This window comes from Barbatula barbatula, assembly GCF_947034865.1.
Source record: "Barbatula barbatula genome assembly, chromosome: 3".
Lineage (NCBI taxonomy): Eukaryota > Metazoa > Chordata > Actinopteri > Cypriniformes > Nemacheilidae > Barbatula > Barbatula barbatula.
Window position 1 is genome coordinate 11,997,097 of NC_136764.1, and position 22,852 is coordinate 12,019,948.

A 22,852-nucleotide genomic window follows, 5' to 3' on the forward strand; every position below is an offset into this window, starting at 1 on the left:
TGTCCCGTTTCCAACCATCTGCCTTTAGAGTGAAGCCATCAAATCCTTTCAAATACAAATATAGTTCTTCACCTTATGGAGCCTCACTGCACTGTATGCCGACATTTAGCGAGGCTTCTGGTTGATTTGCCTTTGTCGTTTAATCGCCGCACAGGGACACAGACAAGCCAGAGTTATTGTAACAAATTGGTTTTATTCTCTCATTTTCAAAGACAGAGTGGATAACATTCAGCAATAATATCAAGTGAGAGCTGTTGCCATGTGTGACCTCAGAACGTTTCCAGAACGTTGCATGTTCGTTGTGGCACAAGCCTGTGTGGCCAGCCCCCACAGAAATGCTCGGTCTTATGGCAGATATGTTGGAATCCATGAGATTGTGTAATGACGGGTTGAAATTGTGTGCAGGTGAAATTACAAGGAGCAGTGTGGGTTCTTACATTTTTCACATATGCCCATATGGTCTTTTAACCTCTTTGAACTCTACCCACACAGACTGAATAGATTTCTAAACAGCAGTTTGTGGTAATCTTTTGGGGTCTTGAAACGACATGACAACACACAACTCATTAACTTTAAACTCCGATCATTAAATCTCCCCAAAATCAGAAACACACAAAGTAAATGAATAATATTGTTCAAACCAAAGTTTTTCTTTCTGTATGTCCTATTTCACAAAAACATGTTACAGGCATAAGACGTTACGTGCTTTAAAATAAATGACAGTGGGCTCCATTCAATATTGCTTGTCCTAACATTCTTTAATGAAAGTGGGTTTAGGAAGCCTAAAGTCCCAGGGATGTATGGCATTAGGTAAGGTGCCTTCTCAGATCTCTGACTTTTATTTAGCTGAATGCAGCCAAATCAAATACTATATTACAATCAACCCGTATGTGTAAAGTAAGAATCAATAAGCTTGTTCAAGTTGTGTGAACATGGCTTGCTTTCATTAGAATGAGGAGTTAAATTCGTTCAAGAGTAATTTGACACAATCGAGTTAATCTCTGGAGTTCATTCCGTCTGGCTCCCGGGACTCTTATCAAAGCTCTCTCTCTAGAGTCTAGACCTCTCGCTCTTTAGATTGCTTTCCTTGCCAACACTGACTGCTTAACGTTGCTTTATTTCTTTTTTTATGCTCATTTAATAACCCCTGCATTGCTGGATTTCAATTATGTGAAGTTAAATAAGTGAGACTAAGAACTACAACAATTTACCGTTGTATTGCAATTTATCATTGAAAGGTTTGTAGCCACAGAAACAAATAGCCCATTAGCTCTTAATCAATAATCAATCAATCAGTATACATTACTTTACTTGAGAATGCAAAGACTCATTATACAGAATGTGTTTTGAGTGTACAGGCTTTATCACTGCGGTCTGCAAAGGAACAATGACTAGTAGTACCATCCCAAAAAAGTCACCCTAACGCATCTCTTCCGTCAACATGTCGCTGATTGATTTTAACCTAATTCTTTTCCCTTTCTTCATATTTAAAAAATATATACTAACTACTGTGCTAGGCTTTAATGGACTAGTTTTGATGCACTTATGTATTTTATTGCCTATGTTCCAATGTTTCCTCATCTGTAAGTCGCTTTGGATAAAAGCGTCCGCTAAATGACTAAATGTAAAAGTAAATGTTTATGCCCGACCGACTAAAACGTGAGGAATTTAATAGTACCCAATCGCACACATTGCTTTATCTTTGAATATTGCCCTCTTGTTCTCAAAATGTATGAGTCAATTAATCGCAACTATTAACCAGGAGTTTGTTTGTTGAATCTGAAGCGTTTTTAATCAGTCGTCTGCCACACTGTCCATTCAATTGTTCACACTATTAAACCGCATATGTGAACTATTTAGCAAGTGCTAATTCCACTTGTAAACAAGGCCCTTGAAGGTATGATTTGCAATTATCGCAACTGGCTGTATGTTTATCCTAAAACACCTTTGGAAGAAAGAAAACACTGAATACAATCATATGGTGTTTCCGGCCAAAATGTTTCACAAAGCTTTGTTATTTTTGTGGTGACATATTCTTGCGTTAAGACATCCCCGCTTGGGGCTCAACACATGTTGTGATCTTTTGGACAAGATTAGTTAAATAAATCTGATCTGCATGGATAAACCGTGTACAAAGACCAAATTTTGTCTAAAATCTGTCATAACTTTAACCCGCATTGTCTATCACTATGACTGGTGCAAATTTCCTACAGGGTCCTGCAATCCATAACTTTTGCCTATATATATATCGGCATCTCTGTTTAAAGCATAAAATTACATATTTTACTTGTGTTGAAATCAAATGACCAATTCGTACCCAACAGCTTAACTGATGCATTAGAGATGCACCAATATACAGCCACGGAAAACATTTAAGAGACCATTTCATAGACCATTTTTGATTTTAAAATGTAGTATTTATATGTCTGTGTTTAGGTAAAATGTTCATTTTTGTTTTATTCTGAGAACTACCATCAACATTGATAATTACCATCATCAAAATTTCTAATAAAAATACGATTTCGATTTGCATTTATTTGCTGAAAATGTGTTTTCTAATGAGTAAACGTTTTTTTCTGTATTTTTCAGAGTTCATATTCACTTTAAAGCAATAGAGCAATAATAGTTGTACAAAAGTTGTATCCGCTCATAATCGCTATTGTCCCGTAAAGGAATTTATTTAAACTAGCCAAAGAAATCTGCCAATGGGGTGAGAAAAATAAACTTAAATTTAGTTTTACTTTTTTCTCCGGTATGATGTTTTTTTTCACCCTAATGACAGATTTTTTGCTTGTTTTAACCATAAACTTGCTTAATTCTTATCTTGATTTGAGAATGTTCAGATATTTGCACTATAAAACAAGACAAAAATGCTTAGTAAGAATGTTATTTTTTGTACTTGTTGAATCTGATTTTTGTTTATTTTTAACCTAAAACAAAGTTACGGATTGCAACTTGAACCTAAACAACCCCAATTATTGTAATGCCTCTTTAAAACGAGTACGATTAGGCAACACACAATGTACCGAGGCTTTCCACATCTCTTGCTCTGATCATTTTGATGATTCAATTTCCAGTTTTAGCAGGGACTGAAAGAAAAAACATGTATGTTGAGAGCATCACATCTGTTTTGGATACAGTATTATGTTACACCTTTAACGATTTTGAAGATTGAGGTGAGACGAGGTAAAAAAAGAAAACATGCAATAACTACAGTATCTTATTCTGTGCCTGTGTTTTTACTATAGAAATCTCACTAGGCCTACAGTTCTGTATGTTTGCTGTGTCTGCATGCTTCCCGACAGGGAACTACAGGAGCTACTTTATCATCTCTAACAGCCTGCCACAGCCAGCATGTCTATGCATTCTCATTATACTGAGAACCATTTTTATATTTGTGTGTCCGTCTGTTTAAACCTTAAAGTTCATGTTGTAAAGGATTGTTTTTACACTGCTAGGTATCTCTGCAGCGCTGTCACGTCCGATGACTGAGAGACTGGTATAAACAACTAATTTCACACATACTAGTTTAGGTTATATCACTAAAGGATCATCTCCTCTGTGAAGTGGTGCGTCAACACTGTCTTTTATCTCACCTGTCAATCAAATAGGCAGTTGCGTTTAATCTTCCTTCAGCTTCCCCTTTCTCATATCGCTCCCCTCCTTTATCACTCCTTCTCAAACTCTTATTTCCTCTCACTCAACTTCTGTTACTCTTGCAGATGTTTTTGGTTACATCAAAGCGCTGAGGTCATGACAGGAACGTGACTTCTGCCTGAGCATTCTACTTCCTCTGTGTCGGCTGAGGTCTCTGGGCACATCTCTTTCTCGGCCGTGGTGGGAGCGTGGAACCAGCCCAGACAGGAAGCGCCTAGCCCTGGTGGTCAGACTTTCCCTACGTGCCGCTGTAGGTGACCCCTCCGTCCAGCCGGGCCCCAGACTGTGGCCCCGGGCCGCTCTCACAGCTGCCTCCAGCAGGTCATTAGTGTGGTGGTCCAGAGAGACAGAGAGTTCCAGATACAGGCAGCCAAACATCATTGCACTAGAATGTGCTTCTGTGAGCGAGAGAGAGAGAGAGAGAGAGAGAGAGAGATCAATTTAAAGATGTGAGAGAGAAACACTTTCACAAAATGTCGAAGCTCATGCCAGAGATTGATAGGTGTTCAGAAACAGAGATGCAGATGTTTCTGGGGGAGAAGAGACACACATAAGCTGCTGCTACATTCATCTATCAGCTGCACACCCTCAGAAACAAAATAACAAAATCAATTCACATATACACTGTTTACTTTTAAATCCATCGGCATGTTTCTGCCTGAAATCTACATTTAATATAGATATTCTATTTTCCATATGTCATTTGTTTACTTTCATATACTTTATATTTCATTCTTTATGTATCCCTTACTCAGCACCTTATTTAATATTACTCTAATGTTTGTACTTATTGTATGTCTTTTGTTATATGTTTGATGCTTTAGCAATATTGTAAGAACACGCGACCATGCCGATAAAGTACCTCGAAATTGAAATCGAGAGAGAGTTTGAACAATAGCGACACAGATGGAGTTTGACAATCTCTTGTCATATCAACACAGATTAGTTTTAGATAACCGAATAAACTGAGTGGGACTTAATAAAGCGCTCAGGAGGGATAAGAAAGAAAGAAATACTAATGCTTGTCTTGTGTGGGTGTGTGTCTATTTGGAAGTGTATGAATAGGTTTCAACTGAATCACTTAACTTGACAACAACACTGTTGTGTATATTGAGCTTTGTTTTTTCTAAAGTTTGATTTTCTACCGTGTACTATGTAAACATTATACAAAATGTTTTCTTTTCTTTCAATTAAAGGGGTCATGGGTAGCATGGTCTAGTTAGCCCCTATCTGGCACCTGGCAAATACAGCATATAATAATTTGGTTTTATTCATTGAATAAATTATTTTTTTGTTTGCAATATGTTATTTTAAATAATAATAACCATAATAATACATTGTTATTATTAAGGAACGTCATAGGTAAATCATGATTAATCGCATTCATCATTTGTGTTTACATAATAATAGACGCCTGTCCAAAAAAGTCACACACTCTTATATTTCGCTTGACCGCCTTAGCTTCGATTACGGCACACATTCGCCGTGGCATCGTTTCAAGAATCTTCTTCAATGTCACAACATTTATTCCTGTCCAGAGTGGCATACTTTGTTCCCCAAGATCTTGTGCTGATGATGGGAGAGTCAGACCGCTGTGCAAAGTCTTCTCCGGCACATCCCAAAGAGGTTAAGGTCTGGACTCATGTGGTGGCCAATCCACGTGTGAAAATTGTGTCTCGTGCTCCCCGAAGCACTATTTCACAATTTGAGCCCGATGAATCCTGGTCATCTTGGAATATGCCTGTGCGATCAGGGACAACCTGGTCATTCAGTATATTCAGGTAGTCAGCTGACCTCATTCTTTGGACACATAAAAACAAAAAACTTCTGGATGTGATAAATCATGAATAATAGTTTGACAGCCCTATTATTATTATTGTAAATAAATATTAGATGCAGTACTATGCAAGTCTTAGGTCACCAGTAGATTTCATTAATTGCTTTTAAGCAATGGAATAATAGATAAAGTTTTTTCAGTCTCTGTTATAATACAAGAAAATACTGCTTCCGTGTGCTAAAGCAGCAATTATTTAGTGTGACCTAAATTTGAAAGGTAACCTGGCTTTCTTTAATCTAATTGGAATAAAGTACCCTAATTCTTATCCAAAATGGACCAGAATTACTAAATCTAATCTAATGACTTCTCCCAAAATATGTTCAAGATGTGCTTAGCTCAAAAGGCCACACAACCGTAAAAATGAAGTTTTTGTGCTTTTTTTATTTTTAAATGTTTCTGTTTGTATCTTAATAAAGAGACTTCTATACTTGAAGAAGTAAGCAGGTTGCAACATCGGTCATTTAAAAAGAGCAGCATCAAGAGCATGTTTACCTCCATGACTCAGACAGTGGGTGTAAAAGGTCAGAAAACCCAACATATGAATGTTTTTGTGCCAGAAACCTTGACCAGCATTATAAACGGACTAAAGATAAAAAACAATTCAGGACACAAGCTCTATAAAAAGGCACTGCTATAAAACTGAAGTGGAACTCATTCTTTCTGCCACAGCACACAGGAGATTTATTACGTAGCATATCAGTCCGAGTCTCCTGAAAGTTGTAAATTTTGTTTATGGCCATAGACTCATCTTTTCTCAGCATTAGAGCGGGCGCCTCTGCTTCACCCCATGCTTGACCCCACAGTGTTTATGCATTCAAAGCTTTGCACAGCTTGTGTGCGTGCCCGTTTATCTAATGCCTAAATGTCCGACTCGCTGACTCGCAAACACTGAATGTAAATTGGACCCATCTACATGAGGCTGAGTACTCTGTGATATGGATTTGTGTGTTCTTGTGTGGCGGCAGAATGTAAGATGCAAACAGAGTTGATAGATGCTAAACATTTCCATATCGATGACCGCACTGACTGTGACACCCGGAGGAAACAAATCTGCTGAGCGCAGCTGTCCCTGGATACCCATCTGCCCTTCCCACACACATTTTTTTTAATTAAAAATTCTGTGGACAGCATATTGAATTATTTATGAAGTTCAAATCATTTACCAAAATTTTAGGAATAAATCTTTGTCTTTTAACATCATAGGTTGTCATTCACAATTTAAATCAGAATAAAACTAATATATAGCAAGTATATAAAAAGAAAAGTTAATATTTAATAGTAATAGTACACAAATTAGTTATTTGTCTTTCAATGGTATTTGTAAGCTTTTTTCTGGTAACATTAGTTAATGCATTAGCAAACATAAACTAGCAATGAACGATACTAGAGATGCACCGATACATCATTTCTCCACCGATAAGAATACAGATTCTGAAGATTAAATTAATATTTCTTAACTTTATGAATGTTATTAATTCATATAATGACTATTAAAATTGAACATCAAACTGGTGATGTTTCTTAACAATTTCTATACACAAAGTACAAATTCATTACATTTTCCTGCCGATCGTCCGATAGCGATAATGTAAAAAATTGCTTTTGGCTGATATATCAGTGCATCTCTTAACTAAACTACAGTGGAAATAGTAACATTTCAGAGGAAAAAACTAAAATTAAATCAAATGAATAAATAAAGCTGTGGACCAAGCATGCAAGGTACATAAACGTCTGCAATTGAAATATCAGAGGCAGTTTTAAAGATGAACTGTTTTATAAAATGCCATAAACTCCATGATATGTTTTTCTCAGGAATTGTACAAATCTAGCTGTTCTACAAGATTAAAACCAGCCCTAAAAGAACAGAGCTCGTCTGATGTCCATAACCCGGTACTGCCCAGTTATCAGCTCTAATACATAAAAGCCCCCACAAGCCATTTCCTTAATGATTACGACCCACTAAGCCTTATCACACTCCTGCAAACACATGGCATGGGGTGTTCACTGCACGACGCAGACGAAGGAGAGAATTAGAGAAAGAAAGGTGTGAGAGGCAGAACAGAAGTGTGTATCAACATTTGCATACATACACAGTAACACAAGATAGTAACACCATCACATTGTGGGTGAGAGATAATACACCAAACACATAAAAATGTCCTTATTATGAGGACAACAGGGGTTTTGAGTTGAATATATAATATGTAAATTAGGGGTTTGCCTTTCATTTCTTTGCGGTCAATAACTTTTGACTGAATTTAATGTGCCTTTTAAATGAAAATGTATCTGCCAAATTAAAGTCGCCAAGACTAATACGCGTTTGTCCTTTATGAGAAAACACCAGCAAGGACAATCTACATTCTGTTCTCGTATCAGCTCCTTAATGGACAATATGTGCACATACAAACGCACGTCTCCTAGCAGCACCTGTACGCATCGATAAACTGAGTGATCTTTTCTTGCCAGGAATCCACCAAGCCCTAACATAAATAAGGCCAGATGGAGATGGAGAAACATTTAGACAAACACTGAGTCACGGCAGCAAGGCCGAATATGGATGATTCACTAGTATAAGAGAGGTGGACAACAGGGACATTGTGTGAATTCAATACCTGTTGACTAAGGAGATCTCTCCTAAGTTTTCAAGTTTACACCACTTAAATAAATAGGGATTACATTCAAAATTCATTTCACGTCGTAGGTTTCTTTAATCAGTTTTCAGTTTCATATTTCTATTGGGTTCAACGATCATTTGACTTAAAAGAACTGGTATTTGCCTGTTAAATATTTACATCTTGACACGCAAATCTATTTGATTTATAAGAATCTGATTTATAAAGGTCAGCTCTACCTTCTGTGCTGATCTCACGGGACCGCACAAGGTCGCTCTTGTTGCCCACCAGGATGATGGGGGTGTGGGGCAGCGTCTCCCTCAACAGAAGACGTAGCTGGGCGATCCTGTGGAAAGTACGCCTGTCCGTCAACGAGAACACCAGGATGCACACCTCGCATTGCAGGGTGGACAGGTCCTGTCAATAAAATCACAAACGGATTTATCACAGGAGAGATCAGCCAAAGTCATTTTAACCAGTACATGACTTCTCAACCGTTGAGAAAGTACATGCTGTTTTTTCGGGATGTATGTTGTCCCATGTTTTGTCATCATTTACTCACCCTCAATTTTTTCCAAATCTTTATATATTTCTTTGTGGTCTTTAACAGAGAAAGATATTTGGAAGAATGTTTGTAACCAAACATACAACATACAAAAATACAATGTTAGTCAAAATGGCCCCGGAACTGTTTGCTTTCCTACATTCTTCAAAATATATTTTTTGTGTGGTCGGGATCTGTTTGGTTCAAGCATTTTTCCGAATCTCTTTCTCTGTGTTCATCAGAACGGAGAAATGTATACAGATTTGGAACGATGAGAAAATGATGATAGAATTTCTATTTGCAAAAATGATTTACAGTGCACTTGCAAAAAGAGGATGATGAGGTCAGGGTGAAAATTGCAGAAATGAAAGAAGCTGGAGATAAAGAACCAATACGTGAGGTAAAGGAAGATAAAGCACGAGGAGATATGAGACAAGAAAAAGATGAGACAACACAGAATGACGTTATGGAAAAAATGAATGTGAATATCACATAGAAAGAAGACATTGAGCAATTGGAGTGTATTTACATTATGTAATATAAGAAATGAGGTCACACGAACAGTGACTTTGAATTATTGAATAAATGAATAATGCTTGCATAAAACTTTGCTTTAGTGTTACATTCTTTTCTCTTTGTGTGTGTTGAATAAATGAACATTTTAAATGCATGCATAAGAATTACCAGTGGCGATTCTAGTTTTTCAATATTAGGGGCTCAGCCTCCGGAGACATATATATATATATATATATATATATGAAGAGCTTGGTTCCTGAATGAGATCATTTCAGAATGAGATTGATCATGTTTTTAATTGTGCATTCCAATTAATATCAATCAAACTGCAGTTGGTTTATTTTGATTTAATCCAAAATAACAAAAAAATACAGCAAACTAACACAATAAAAACATGTTAACATAATAAAAAATTCTCATTTTGGAACCAAACTCTTCAAATACAGTATATATACACACTGTATATATATGTAGAGCCACTCTCTATGCACCAAATACTGTATATATTACTAAAATAAATAATTAAGAAAGAATATGCCAAGACAAGTTATTGTTATTCAAATTAATATCACAATAATTTATAATTCAAAGTGACAACACCAGCCACAAATCCATTAAATATAAATATCACAATGGACTACTGAGTCATTATTTAGTAGAAGGAATAACTTGATATGATATTTCCCTGCCATTCATTCTGATAAGCACGAGCGCTGTCACTCCTGTGCATGACTGCGTGTTCATCTATCACATCTACAATGTGTTTTAAATAAAAAAATTAAATACTGAAGCGTCTGAAAAACGACAAAGAGCTTCTAGGCACACTTTTGTTTACTCCGAACTCAAAACAATAAATAACACAGCAGCCGCACCAGTCTGAACTACCTCTATCTGCCCGTCGTCTTTCCGGGGTTCTCAAAACTACCGCCAGCTCTCTTTAACCAGGTGCAGAAAAATAAAACAGCACTTCATCATGAAAGACACATTTCTGTGCGCTACAACATCATCATGATAGTTTTCTAAAGGAGTGTGAAGGTGCTTTCATTTTGCTGGAGGTAAACAAAACAACTAGTCAACATTGTAATGAGGGGTGATCGCAGACAAAACTTTTTACAGTGGATGGGAAAGGGTCTTGTATCGCACCCGCATCATATTATGTAAACTGCATTTATATCAAAGAATGGCAAAGATGCAGATGTCAGGTTAATGCACACACCTTGTACTCTGCTTAGGTTGTCACTCCACTCTTTGCAGCTGTGAACTGAAGAATACCCTTAATAACTCATGTCATCAGAGTTCTAAAGATGACTAAAGCGATCTCGAATTCCTGTAAAAATTACATAATTCCTCAAAATTCTTCAGCGGGGCTAAGCTAGAAATTTAGGGTGGCTAAAGCCCACCTAAGTAACTGTAAAGTCATCATGCGGTTGTTCATATAAGTGCTGTTGACCAAGTACTCAATAATTTTTCGGTGTCTTTAGGTCTCAGTAATCAGGAGCTAGCTTCTGTAAGCATTGCGCTCTAGATTATTTGTGTGCATGAAAGAGGATTAGCGGGATTTAAAGAGATGACCGTAAATCTGTGATGTCTGTTGTTGTTCCAGCTCACAGTTTCTCTCCGTCCCTGTTGCCACAGAGCTCAGGTGTGTTTAAAACGGCCCTGCAGAGCAGATGCCTCAGTCAGACACATGCGTTTACCCCTGAGAATGTCACTGCACATTATCCAAACACTTTAAAGGCGCCAGTGTAAAAATACAGGCACACGGGGTCAGCCCCCCTCTTCACGACAGGACTTCCATCACCCCGTCTGTAATGCGCTCAGTAAAGAAACCATCCCTGTAGACGTTTTTTTTTCTCCTGTCTCTACTCAGAAAGCAGTTCAGCTGTCGTATGCCTTCAGCAAACCTGACATATAACAAATTCATCTTTTGTGCTCTCTGGAAGAATATTTTTTTTCATTGCGTGTTTGCAATGAAGTGATGGTAAATAAACAACAACAGACTTTTCATTTTAACGTCTCCTCTTAAGACGAAGGAGGAACAGATAGATCAAGAAAGGAACAAACAGACCAAGAGAAAAAGCTTATGTCCTACATCACCATCCCCAAAGTCATATTTCAGCCCTCTGGAGAGCAGCCGTATGAGAAACAAAAATGACATAGCAGCAAAGGCATTCTGCCTGGAGCGTGAGAGTCACGAAGACCTAGAAACACAGAGGCTTTAGTGGAAACAGTCTACTGGGGCGGAAGTGAGAGAGGAGAGGGGATCCGGGCACCTGCCAAGGCCCCTTGCAGGAAGGGCACATGGGCAGCACATGAGAAGAACTACCACTGCTAGAGGAGGACATGTCTGCGTAGCACAACAGCGAGACAGCTCAACATGGTCGATAGTGCTCCTCGTGATAGAGAGCTCTCTGGGGCCATAGGACAGAGCTCCTTCGTCATAGAAACAAGAAGAGAGAGTATCTGACTAACAGCTTTGAACCGTTCCTATGCACTATGTGCCATCTGTCAATGTCTACCTGTTCATGGCTGGATTTACAAGAAGATTTATGTGGTTTAATAACCAGGCATTCACAGCAGGTATGTGAATAACGGTAATGCAACACACTAGTGGCTGCATGCACGTGACACACACACACACACACAGATATAAATCCCTTTCATGCTGTCAGCAAATATGCCTGCCAGCTTTTGGTATCCTCCGTGCAGATTTAGATTATTAAATCACCAATTTCATTACATAATGAAATTGATGGTGTATTTTATTCATGTAATTAAAATAAAATGTTAATATAATAAAAAGACAACTATGCAAGTTAATCCAACACTTAATGCTGTTTAACGCATAATGCTGTTTACAAACATATTTACTATTATAATTTACGTCTTATCGACTTAAATGGATAGTTCACCCAAAAATTAAAATTCGGTCATCATTTCAAACCGCTATGATTTTCTTTCTCCTGCAGAACACAAAAGAATATGTTTTGAATAATGTTGGTAACCGAATAATGGCGGTACCCATTCACTTCTATTGTATGGACACAAAACCAATGCAAGTCAATGGGTACTGATGTTGTTCGATTACCAACATTCATCCAAATATTTTTTTATGTTCTGCGGAAAGAAAGAATGTCAAACAGGTTTGAAATTAGAAGAAAGTAAAGTTTATCAGAGTAAAATTATGACATAATTTTCATGTTTGAGTGAACTATCCGTTTAATCGTATTGAACAATGTAATTGGAATATTGAATTATATTTTATAAAAAGGTATACCTTTTTGGTATACCTTATTATACCTTAAGGTATACCGGTAAAAAGTTTATAATGGGTTTACATGAAAAATCTAGTACTTTCCAACACAATTTCACTGCAATTTTATGAGGTGGCTCATTCGTATGAATTCAAGTAAGATTTGCTTTAGCGCCAGTGACATTAGTTTTAGGGGTGTGGTTAAGGGAGGGCTTCAGTATGGAGTTTTTCTAATCATAGTTCCACGTTGTACAATTCACTTCGTAAGTATTGATACAAATTAGCCATCTCATAAAAAGCGTGCGTGGAGTATCCATTTAAGGACATTTTTAGCTATACCGAGGGAAGTTTTTGGAAAACCTTTTATTTGGTGCACTACATTTTAACGGACATTAAAAATCACATACAGCAGCTTTAAACCTCAGAAATGGTTTCACTATTTTATACATATTTCAATCTGGACCAAAGGCTTATTCACATCAATGAGTTTAAAGGAGGTCACAACAAAGTATGCTTAAGGCCTGAGCCAGAAACTCAATCCCCAGCCGGTGTTACACTCCGCTGGGTCATTTTCCACAAGTACACCTTCTTCCGGCCACCATCCGCTCTGTCACATGACGATTACATGGAAATCAGGCCAGGTCGGGGCCGACGAGCCAACACACAGATAAAGAATAAAATCAGATGAAAGGGAGAAGGGGATGAGGAGCATTCATAGCAGATAAGAGACTATTATTTGTTGCTTCACGGGAGGGGAGGGTCACGTCAGATAATTGGATGTTGGAACTTAGTCGTGAACGGAGTTGGTTTCATCGAACCGGTACGAGGTGCCACACCCTTGCAGACAGATATGACACACCATCTGTTCTTACACACACATATACGCACCCCTCCCAAAACAACACACACACACACTGCCTGGGCGCAGACACAAACCATTAAACCTAAAAGTGCTTCATCAGCTACTCAACCAACCATTTCCACAGCTCCGAACACGAAATGCACATACCCAGGGGCGCCGCCAGGAATTTTGGGCCCCATGAAAAAAAATCTAATTGGGCCCCCTCTGTGCAGCTGTTGGCACCACATCTCTAGGACCTAACTGTCCAATCAAAAGCTTTAAATAACTCCAATCAAAGGCTTGCAACTGTCTTGCTTCTTGTAGTGCAATACTAGTACTAGCAAAATGTTTACTCCTGGTGATCTGTAAATGCAGGTCTACATACACTTTGCAGTTCACTATTTGATGCAAGATTAAAAGCCACCATAAAAATGTCCATTCTCAATGTATTTTTATTGTAAAAATATTGACAGATTTAAAAAAAAAAAAAAAGGAAAATTCCTAAATATATATATATATTAACTTTTAAATCAAAATAAATTAACATCATCATTTCAAAACAATGAAAACAGCTTTTTTTACTTAACTGCACATATATGCCAACAACAAAATAAGGTTGACGTGTAAAACGGAATTTCCACATCAGGGTTATTTTAGTGCTGCAAAACAGATCAAGTGATCACTAAATCAATAGGTTTTTTAGGTTTGGAATATGGTCATAACAAAACTAACAGTACCAGTGACATCAAATTAAAAGGTAAGTTAACATGGTACAAATAAGAACAATGGAAATATATACCAATAAATGACACTAACACTACAGAACATTGACCCAAATTACCTATAGTTCTGTATTATCATCACTTGATTACATACATTAGATATGATAGATTTGTGTGTGTGTGTGTGTGTGTGCAAGCTTCTCAAATAAATTGCCCTTCATGATGGGAATAATAAGGTCTGTATCTATAGATGTCATTTAACGGCCAAAATTCACTCTAAATGAACGCATCAAACTGGATTTTTTAATATTGTCTGTAACCTACATGCAGGTTGAGGTGAGCTACTCATTGTTTCTAAATGCATCTAATACAGACAAGAGGTTCTTTTTTTATGTCATAATGGTCATTATGTGAGAAAAACTATTTTGTTTGATTTCTGTCATTAATAAATATTCCACTTTCTTTTTTGTTATGGTTAAGTCATTAACACAGTGTTGCTCACCTTCTTCACTGGGACAGGGAGGGGTGCAGTTATGGGGAGACTGGGGTGCTGCTGACTCATCTGTTGTTAAGTCTGCTAAGATGGGCATGGACAATTATTTAAAATGAATATCTTGCTAAACGTTTGCCTGCACTGATTAAATGTTGATGAAATGCTGGCTGACACTAGCCTGCAGGTAGCTAGCTTATTTCACTATGGACAACAGGTTAATACCACTCACAGACTGAATGCTACCCACCTTTCTTGGTGAAAAACTGGGTTACAGATTGACACCCTTTCTTTTGTCTTTGCTCTCTCAATTTTGTTTCTTTTCCTTTTTAGAAAACCAGATTTTTTACTACGCAACATAGTTGTCTCTGTTTCTGACGCGATGCGACTTTCTGCAACTAAACACGTCACTGATGATGAGTGCGCTGAAGCAGGACCGAACCATTTCATGCAGATACAGGGGGGTGCTCGGTCAAAATGGATGTTTACTTTTTGGTCCATTGGGGATATTTAACTTTTATTGCCAAAATACGTTAAATAAAAGACATCCTTCATTTTATTATTGTTTTAAATATACTAAATGATGATGATTTATATAGTGTATAATATAATTAAAATTTTTTTTTTTTTTTACCTATTTGTTGGGGCCCCTGACTGGAATTGTCCTAACTTACATACCTCCGCAGAAATAAAAGCCTGCTCGCTGTGGCAATCGGACCGACATCAAATGAAACCATCTCCCTAATGAATGATGACAAAGCTCACACTTCATAAAAGACTGTTGCGCACTATATTTAACCATACGGCTCCCAGCGGTACATTGCACACTCAACCTAACTGAGATAAATAGACATATACTTCACACCTCTCAAAAAAAAAAACTTCACACACAATGGCCCAGTCCACACCTCATCTCCACAGTAAACGGAAACCATCCCGACAAAAGAAAAGGAACATTTGAGCTGTTTAGCATCATGTATCTTTTAGTTTGGAATAAATAAATTATTCATAGCAAAGGTGAAAAGAATTTACACCCTTATAGCACACATACATCTGGGAGATGTCTGCCTGCACATCTGCAAGGCATATTTTTCTGATCGTTTTCTCATCTTCAATACGTCTCTGAAACGTCCAATATCAGATGTCATATAGACGTTGTCTTTAAGATGTTAATAATTGATAATGTATGTAAAACTGGCCTTTCTAAAACTATGTTTTAACACAGCAGATGTTTTCCAGATCTCCAGATCTTTAACAGACATCTTACAGACCTCTTGCTATCTCCGCAGGTTCCTGAATTTCAGATAGTTTGGAGCTAGGTTTGGTCCATATAAATAAAATTATGATAATGTTTCAAAAAGAAGTAAGCTGAATTGACCTTATGCAATAGCAAAAATGCTCATGTTGCATTTCAATGCATTTAAACTATAAAAATGCAAGTGTTGGACATGTGGAATACCACATACCATGAATGCCATCAACAAAATGTCCCTACTGCCTGATAGATACCACTGAAATAGGTCTCCTGAGAATTCACACTTGTCTCTTTCAACCTCTGGTACTGTAAACAGCAAAACTAACATTCAGTGATCTAGAAAGACAGCCGAAATACCTCAGGGCACATTTAAAGCTGCGGCAAACATTCTCTCATTTGGCCATTTTTAAAAAGAAACAGGTAGTCCCTACCCAACGCTTTAAGGTTCAAATTATTATTAGATAAACGTCCATTTCCACACGAGAAGGTAAAAGTTAAACCCATTGCTGAGTGCTTAGGCTGTACACTGCGCATTTTGTGCCAAAAATGCAGTAGACTAGCTCATCTGGATATTCAATCACAAAATGTACCTAATATGCATGCACAGTATACACACTAAAGAAAAACTGTTTTGCTTTTATTTCAAACATACCTCTTGTTATAGTGTAGCCAAAAATAGTGACTCATTTCAATTAGGTGATCCACAAATTAAATTAAATTTCTTAAGGTCACACCTCATTTAATCTAAATTGATTTCAGGGTGGCACTGCAGAGCTCTCTGTGTAGTGTACATAGGTGATCACAGACAGGTTCTAGAATGACGCTCTCGCAGACGGAGAAGAGGCATGTGACGTAGTCCCCCAGCGCCGTCCAATGGCATGGCGGAAGGCAGAACGCGTCTACAGTCTGCGTAAAGATAAGACTGACCTGGGTAAGCCATTTTAAGAGAAAGAATTACTTATTAAAGGCATTCTTCCCTCCCGCTGTCAAAAGCACTTTATGTCACCAGGCTTAGCGAAGCAGTCAGTAGACATGGGGAGGTTATACATGTTTTCCTCTGCATAGTGCTCTATTGTGTAGGTGAAGATTGGCCCTATATAATCAACATATTCAGTGTTGGTCGAATAACAAAATAAACTTAGTGTCTTTGCTGTGGATCCTTAGCAAACACTACACATGCAGTATTGTGAAAGAATGAGTTCATTCTAGTACGTTCTCTCTCTCTCTCTCTATCCGTTTTTTGCATGGTTCAGTGAATGCAGTAAGTAGACAGGCTGCAGTGTGCAGCACAGACTGCAGTTGTACTGCAAACTTACTGCGTCTTCAGAGTAGATTTGCTGACCTAGTTTTACATTCAAGAAAGTGCTGACCTTCACATAGACCCAAAGTATTGTATTGTAAATCAGAAAAGTTTACAATTTGTCTCAAGGGAGCTCTGTAAGCGCTTATGTTTATTTACCTACTGCTAGTGCTAGCGCTGCAGGAAAAAACAGATTTATTTTATGGTAACACTTTACAATAAGGTTGTATTTGATCTCATCACTTAATGCAACATGAACGAACAATGAATAATGTTTTTTTTAAGCATTTGTTAATTTTATTAATGAATGCTAGTTTATGGCAATGCTTTTCTTCATGTTAGTTTGTTTTGCATTAACTAATTGACGTTTGATTTAAAAAACGAATGAGTAAATACTGAAATTATCATTAACTTATTAAACTAAGTATTGTTCATTGTCGGTTCATGTAAGCTAATGCGTTTACTAATGTTGACAAATTCAACCTTAAAAGGATAGTTCACCTAAAAACACCCTCAAGTTGTTTTAAACCTGTATAAATGAATACAAAGATATTTAGAAAAATGTTAACAAGCAGATTTCTGGTGCACCATTAACTACCATAGTTGAAAAAATTTGAATGATTGTGAATCAGAACGGTTTGTTTTCCTTAATTATTTAAAATATATTTTTTTGTGTTCAACAGAACAACCAAATATACTTACGTTTATGCATTTGGCAGACGCTTTTTTCCAAAGCGACTTGCATTGCATTGTATTATACATTTATTTCTATGCGATCACCTGAGATCGAACCCATGACATTGGCGTTGCTTGCTAACCCTCTAACCACTAATCCACAGGAAAGCTAAATATAATATTTTTCTACAATCGTTGAAGTCAATGTTGCAGCTGAAATCTCAGTTGCGAACATTCTTCCAAATATCCTTTTTTGTGTTCAACAAAACAAATACATTTATACAGGTCTGGAACAACTTAAGTGTGCGTTAACCATGATATAATTTTAATTCTATTGTATTGACTTTAAAGTTATTTTAATCACTTGTAAAGCCTTAAACAGTTTAGCCCCTACCTACCTAACAGAGCTTCTATCACACTACAACCCATCAAGCTCTCTATCAGGTCTCAAAACTCCAGACTTTTGAAAACACCTAGAATAACTAAATCCACCAAAGGGGGGGGTCGAACTTTCTCATACGTAGCACCTAAACTTTGGAATAGCCTTCCCGATACTCGATACTATTTGAGGGTCAGACACACTCTCCCAATATAAATCTATAACGCATCTTTTCAGCCAAGCCTTCACTTAATGTAAAATATGCTAAATAAACCACCGTGAGACTGCATTTATTAGATATTATTTACTAGAATCATTTAGCTTGTTCTATAAACACCATGTACTGCTGTGTTTACCTTTTGTTGTGTTTTTCAGTTTTTCTTATTTTCTCCTGTAAAGCTGCTTTGGAACAATGCACATTATGAAAAGCGCTATATACATAAAATTGAATTGAATTTGGGGTTAACTATCCCTTAAAAGTGTTATACAGATATACAGATAGATCAACTTTTGCAGCGTCCTTTTTAAAGCTCCTTATGTGCTAAATCACTTGGAACTTGCGAGATGTTTTTATATTGCGACTCATGGTCTACATGGATGTATGCTTATTTCACATCACATGCTATTTGTGCAATCTCTTTTGATTCAAAACACAAGTTCTCCGCTATCTAGATTCTAATTAAAGATGGCAGACTATCAGGCAATTAAAGCATGCTTCAAGTCTATTTCATGTTCACACATGCACGCACGCACACATTTCACATATCAGCTTCTTGAACCATTCCCAGACCCCTAAAATGAATCAAGTGCAAAAACAGGCATGCATATTTCTGCATATATAGACTTAAGACAAAGCAGACTACCGCTTATTCACTTTAAAGCATTCAGATTTAAATCACAGTCTGTTCATTTGAGGCAATAGTGACTTTCATTAAATCAATTCTCCTGCCTAACCCCTACTTAACTAAAACCCTTTAATTATAAAAGTAATAACATAAACAACATGATCTGCATTCTCTCATTGGCTTTTAATACATTCATTACAGATTAAATTAAATGGACCATGTAACTAGAAGGGCAGCTCTGAATCTCTGCCTCGCTAAAATTAAGATGAATCATAACTCAATAGTTTATAATAGGATTTTGTAAGATGTAACCACTGGTAGCCATGGCAACCGAGAACGGTGGGCACGGAATGTAAAACAGTTGCAGAGGTCACAGGTCACGGGATATGATGTGCCACCACGAGAGAGTACTCGATAGTTGGATCGAGAGAAAGCAAGATAATTTGAGAGAGAAATTGCAAAAATGGAGCAAGAGAAAATGATGGAAAGGGGAGAGTATCGAGCACTTCCAGTCAGTGGTCTCAGCTCTCTCTCTCTCTCACTCTCTGTCTGTCTGTCTGCCCTGGAATTAGTCCAAACTAACAGCCATTCGGTATTGACATTCATCCAAAGCTTTTAGACGCGCCTCCATTGCCGCTGCCTATTTAGGGAGCAGCCTTAAAAACACATCTGTGACTCTATTGGTTTCAGTAGTTTTTTTATATTAAATGTTTATTTATGTCTAAAATACGATTATATATAATACTATATCAATACTTTATTGAGATAAATGTCTTTTATTTATTTGTCTTTTTTGTTGCTTGCACAGCAGAGAATGCATGTGATAAAGTTTTACAATCTAGGGAAACAAATATTTTAGGGGGCACCCTAACGTAATAAAACCCATTGGGACTGTTTCTATGATGCCTTGCTGACTCTGTAGGCAGCTCACTAAAAAAAGCTTATGATTCATATGAAAATCACAACCGTGTGCCCGTGCGATCACTGATACATCTGTGAATAAATTTCAGAATATAAACAGAATTCTGTGTGGAAGATACACCCACTGCATGCTAAGATCCGGCAAACGTGTGTGAGGAAAGCACATAGTGGGCTTCAAACAAGGGGGTGTGCAGGGGGATTTAACCCCATCTTTTTATGTACAAAAAGATAAACAAATCGATTTAAAAAGTAAGAGGGCAAGGTGGTCGATAAATGAAGGGAGAAGCAAGGTCAGAACTAGCACAGAGAGACATGACATGTAATGTTTCATTTCAGATGAATGTAAATAATTCAATGACACATATGCTCTGGACGAGATGACACCTGTCACAAGGATCAGCATCAAAGAAGAGTTTCATCTTTCCTTTCATTTTAGAACACACCACATTGTCGTATGCAGTGCAGTCCAAATTTCAGACCAAAACGTTCAAATCTTTTTTTTTCAAGATTGTTAATGTTTCCAAGTAAACTATTCTCCTAATACTGCTACTATTGCAACGTTTTTTTTATTTAAAAAAACAAATAATAGATAGATCACTATGTTTTTTTGGACCCCACTGTATACCACAAAACTGCTAAACATCCCTGACAACGTATTTGTGCATTTAACAACATAAGAAAAAACTCACAGAATATTGTGATGTAAACTAATCAGTTTTATTCTCTATTGGTGTATGTGGTCTAGATTACCGTAAATGGTTCAGCACATAGAAGTGGCGAGGTCATTACTCATGAAATTATTTTATAGCGGCTGCACATAAGCTACTATAAAAGCATCTTAAACTCCAGGAGATACACTCGACAGAAATGAAACAAATTACAGGAAAGAGAAAACAATTTCCCCTAAAGTAAAAGGAAACAGAAGTGATAAACAGCAGACAACCTTTGCTGGAGGGTCAAGAGCAGAACACCATGTTTCTAATCTTTCTCCTCATCCATTCCTTTGAAGTCTCTATTAACCTCTCTCTCTCTTTCTGTCTGTGTCAACCCTTTTCATGCAACTGTACATCAACCATGTGCATTTTATGCTGGCAGTGAAGAATTATCAGACGCATTTAACTAGATTTGCATATTCTGAAGGGAACAACAGGGATTTTGAGTTGTTTTAGATAGCCTTAGATTTCAGTAAAAGAAATGCCACATTCAAGCCACTTTGACGTTGTTTTGACACATAAAAATCAATACAAATAAATCAACGAAGACACCTTAGTATACAAATATGAAGATGACATTATAGTGAAATGCACAGTCAACATACTCTTTAAATGTGAAACCTTTCAGTCAAATTCCTGAATAACCTTTTCTGGTATCACATCTGCCTTCCATCTTGAAACCATATTGCTATGATTCAGACAGCAGCTCCAAACACTGTTAAAACTCAGATGTCATTTCAGACGACTATACTAAAAATATAGTCAGCTTCTACTCGTCCTTTATTTTGTCAGATGCCCTTTTGGTTCAGCATCTGTACAATATCACAATATTTCTGTCACATGCTTAGAACGTAATGATTCAGATCCTTTCATAATGATTCAGACAACTACATAATCAGCTAAAAATGTCCAAACCTGACATATTTAAAACATTAATGGTGTGGTTCAGCTTTGTTTGACCCCTAAATGGAAAAGTGCAGTTAAGTTAATGGAAATTGTTATATTTGTAAAAGGGACAAATAATACAACTTTTAACAAAACATATTTTTTTATAAAACTTTAACGGCTCAGTGTTTGAAATGTTTCGGTATCTGGAGGTGAGGGTTCCGAAATTGCAAAAAACCCGGCTCAATCCCTCCCTTTCAAAGCCCTACGGAGGCTGACACAGGGATAAGATGTCATCACATTTTTGCCGCAAGAAAAAAATTATTTACGAAACTTGCGCTTTAGAGCAGATTGTCTGTTTAGGGCTACTGTACAACAAAATTACGAATTCCATGCAAGCGCATTTAGATATCTTATTCTAAGGTCATAAAAACATAATGCATCATTATGCAAGGTCTTTATACACCTCTGAAGACATAGTTATCTGTATTTTATTGCATTTCTGTCAATTAATCCTCCAAGAAATTACACACAGTACCTAAACTATAGATTACCAAATTACAAAAAATGTATAGCTTGCCTTGAAAGAAACAGTGGTCTTGGCAAACTTCACACTTCTTCATGCATCTGTGAAAGTGTGTGCGTCTGACTCACCTGCTTCCAATTGTCATACACTAAAATTGTGCTGTCCTCATCATCCACGGTCACTCGTCTCTGGTAACCCTCATCTACGATACACACAAATACGTCTGTTAAAACCTGACATTCAATCACAAGAAAATGAAACCATTTGTTCATTTAGCTGATAATTTTATGTCCGCAGTTGAGCAGAAACTGGTAATTTTGCTAGGTTCAACCACATAATGATACATCGGTTGAAGGAATACAAAAGACGTTTTGAAAGGCGAGTTCAAAATTGGGCTCGAGGTGTTGCGTAAAAATAATCTAGTCGAGATTGTGATGCAGAATTGATGCGCAAGGACACTCGGAAAAGAAAAACAGCTTGTCTTGTGGGTCTGATTGGCTCTTTATATCCCGGTAAATGACATGCTCTGTTTGTGCAGCACTCTGCTGGTTCTCTCCCACCCTCATTAAGATACAACATGATGAAAGACCTGAAATAAGATGGATGCCTTCATAGCACCCACTCGGCTTTTTCCAATCAAATCCTGAGAGCCTTACACTAGTGATCTCGGGTGTCTGTGAGGTGATAACTGCGTTTCATCCACAGCAAGACTAAGAATAGTACAGTCCTTGGCATCCACCTTAAGAATGATTCTGAGCAATAACAAAAAAGGCTCTATAGAAAAAATCTTTACCGGTATTACCTTGGGTTTCTGAGTCTATAGAGAGTGATCTGTCTGACAGTCCAGCAAGACAAAGTGCTAGAGATGATTTGCCCACTCC

The 22,852-nt window shown here is 37.2% G+C and overlaps 1 protein-coding gene across 1 annotated transcript in view; it reads right to left on the bottom strand.

Moving 5' to 3' along the window:
• Positions 1 to 178: 178 nt before the first annotated feature.
• The window catches only part of rem2 (RAS (RAD and GEM)-like GTP binding 2), a gene marked incomplete at its 5' end in the record, with an annotated part of 25,397 nt that continues 2,723 nt past the window's right edge, over positions 179 to 22,852 (bottom strand). The window contains 4 exons of the mRNA XM_079453665.1: positions 179 to 4,055; positions 8,346 to 8,523; positions 22,100 to 22,173; positions 22,774 to 22,848. Of these exons, the coding sequence (XP_079309791.1) occupies positions 3,733 to 4,055; positions 8,346 to 8,523; positions 22,100 to 22,173; positions 22,774 to 22,848 (650 nt within the window). The 3' untranslated portion in view covers positions 179 to 3,732. The remainder of the gene's footprint in view (positions 4,056 to 8,345; positions 8,524 to 22,099; positions 22,174 to 22,773; positions 22,849 to 22,852) is intronic.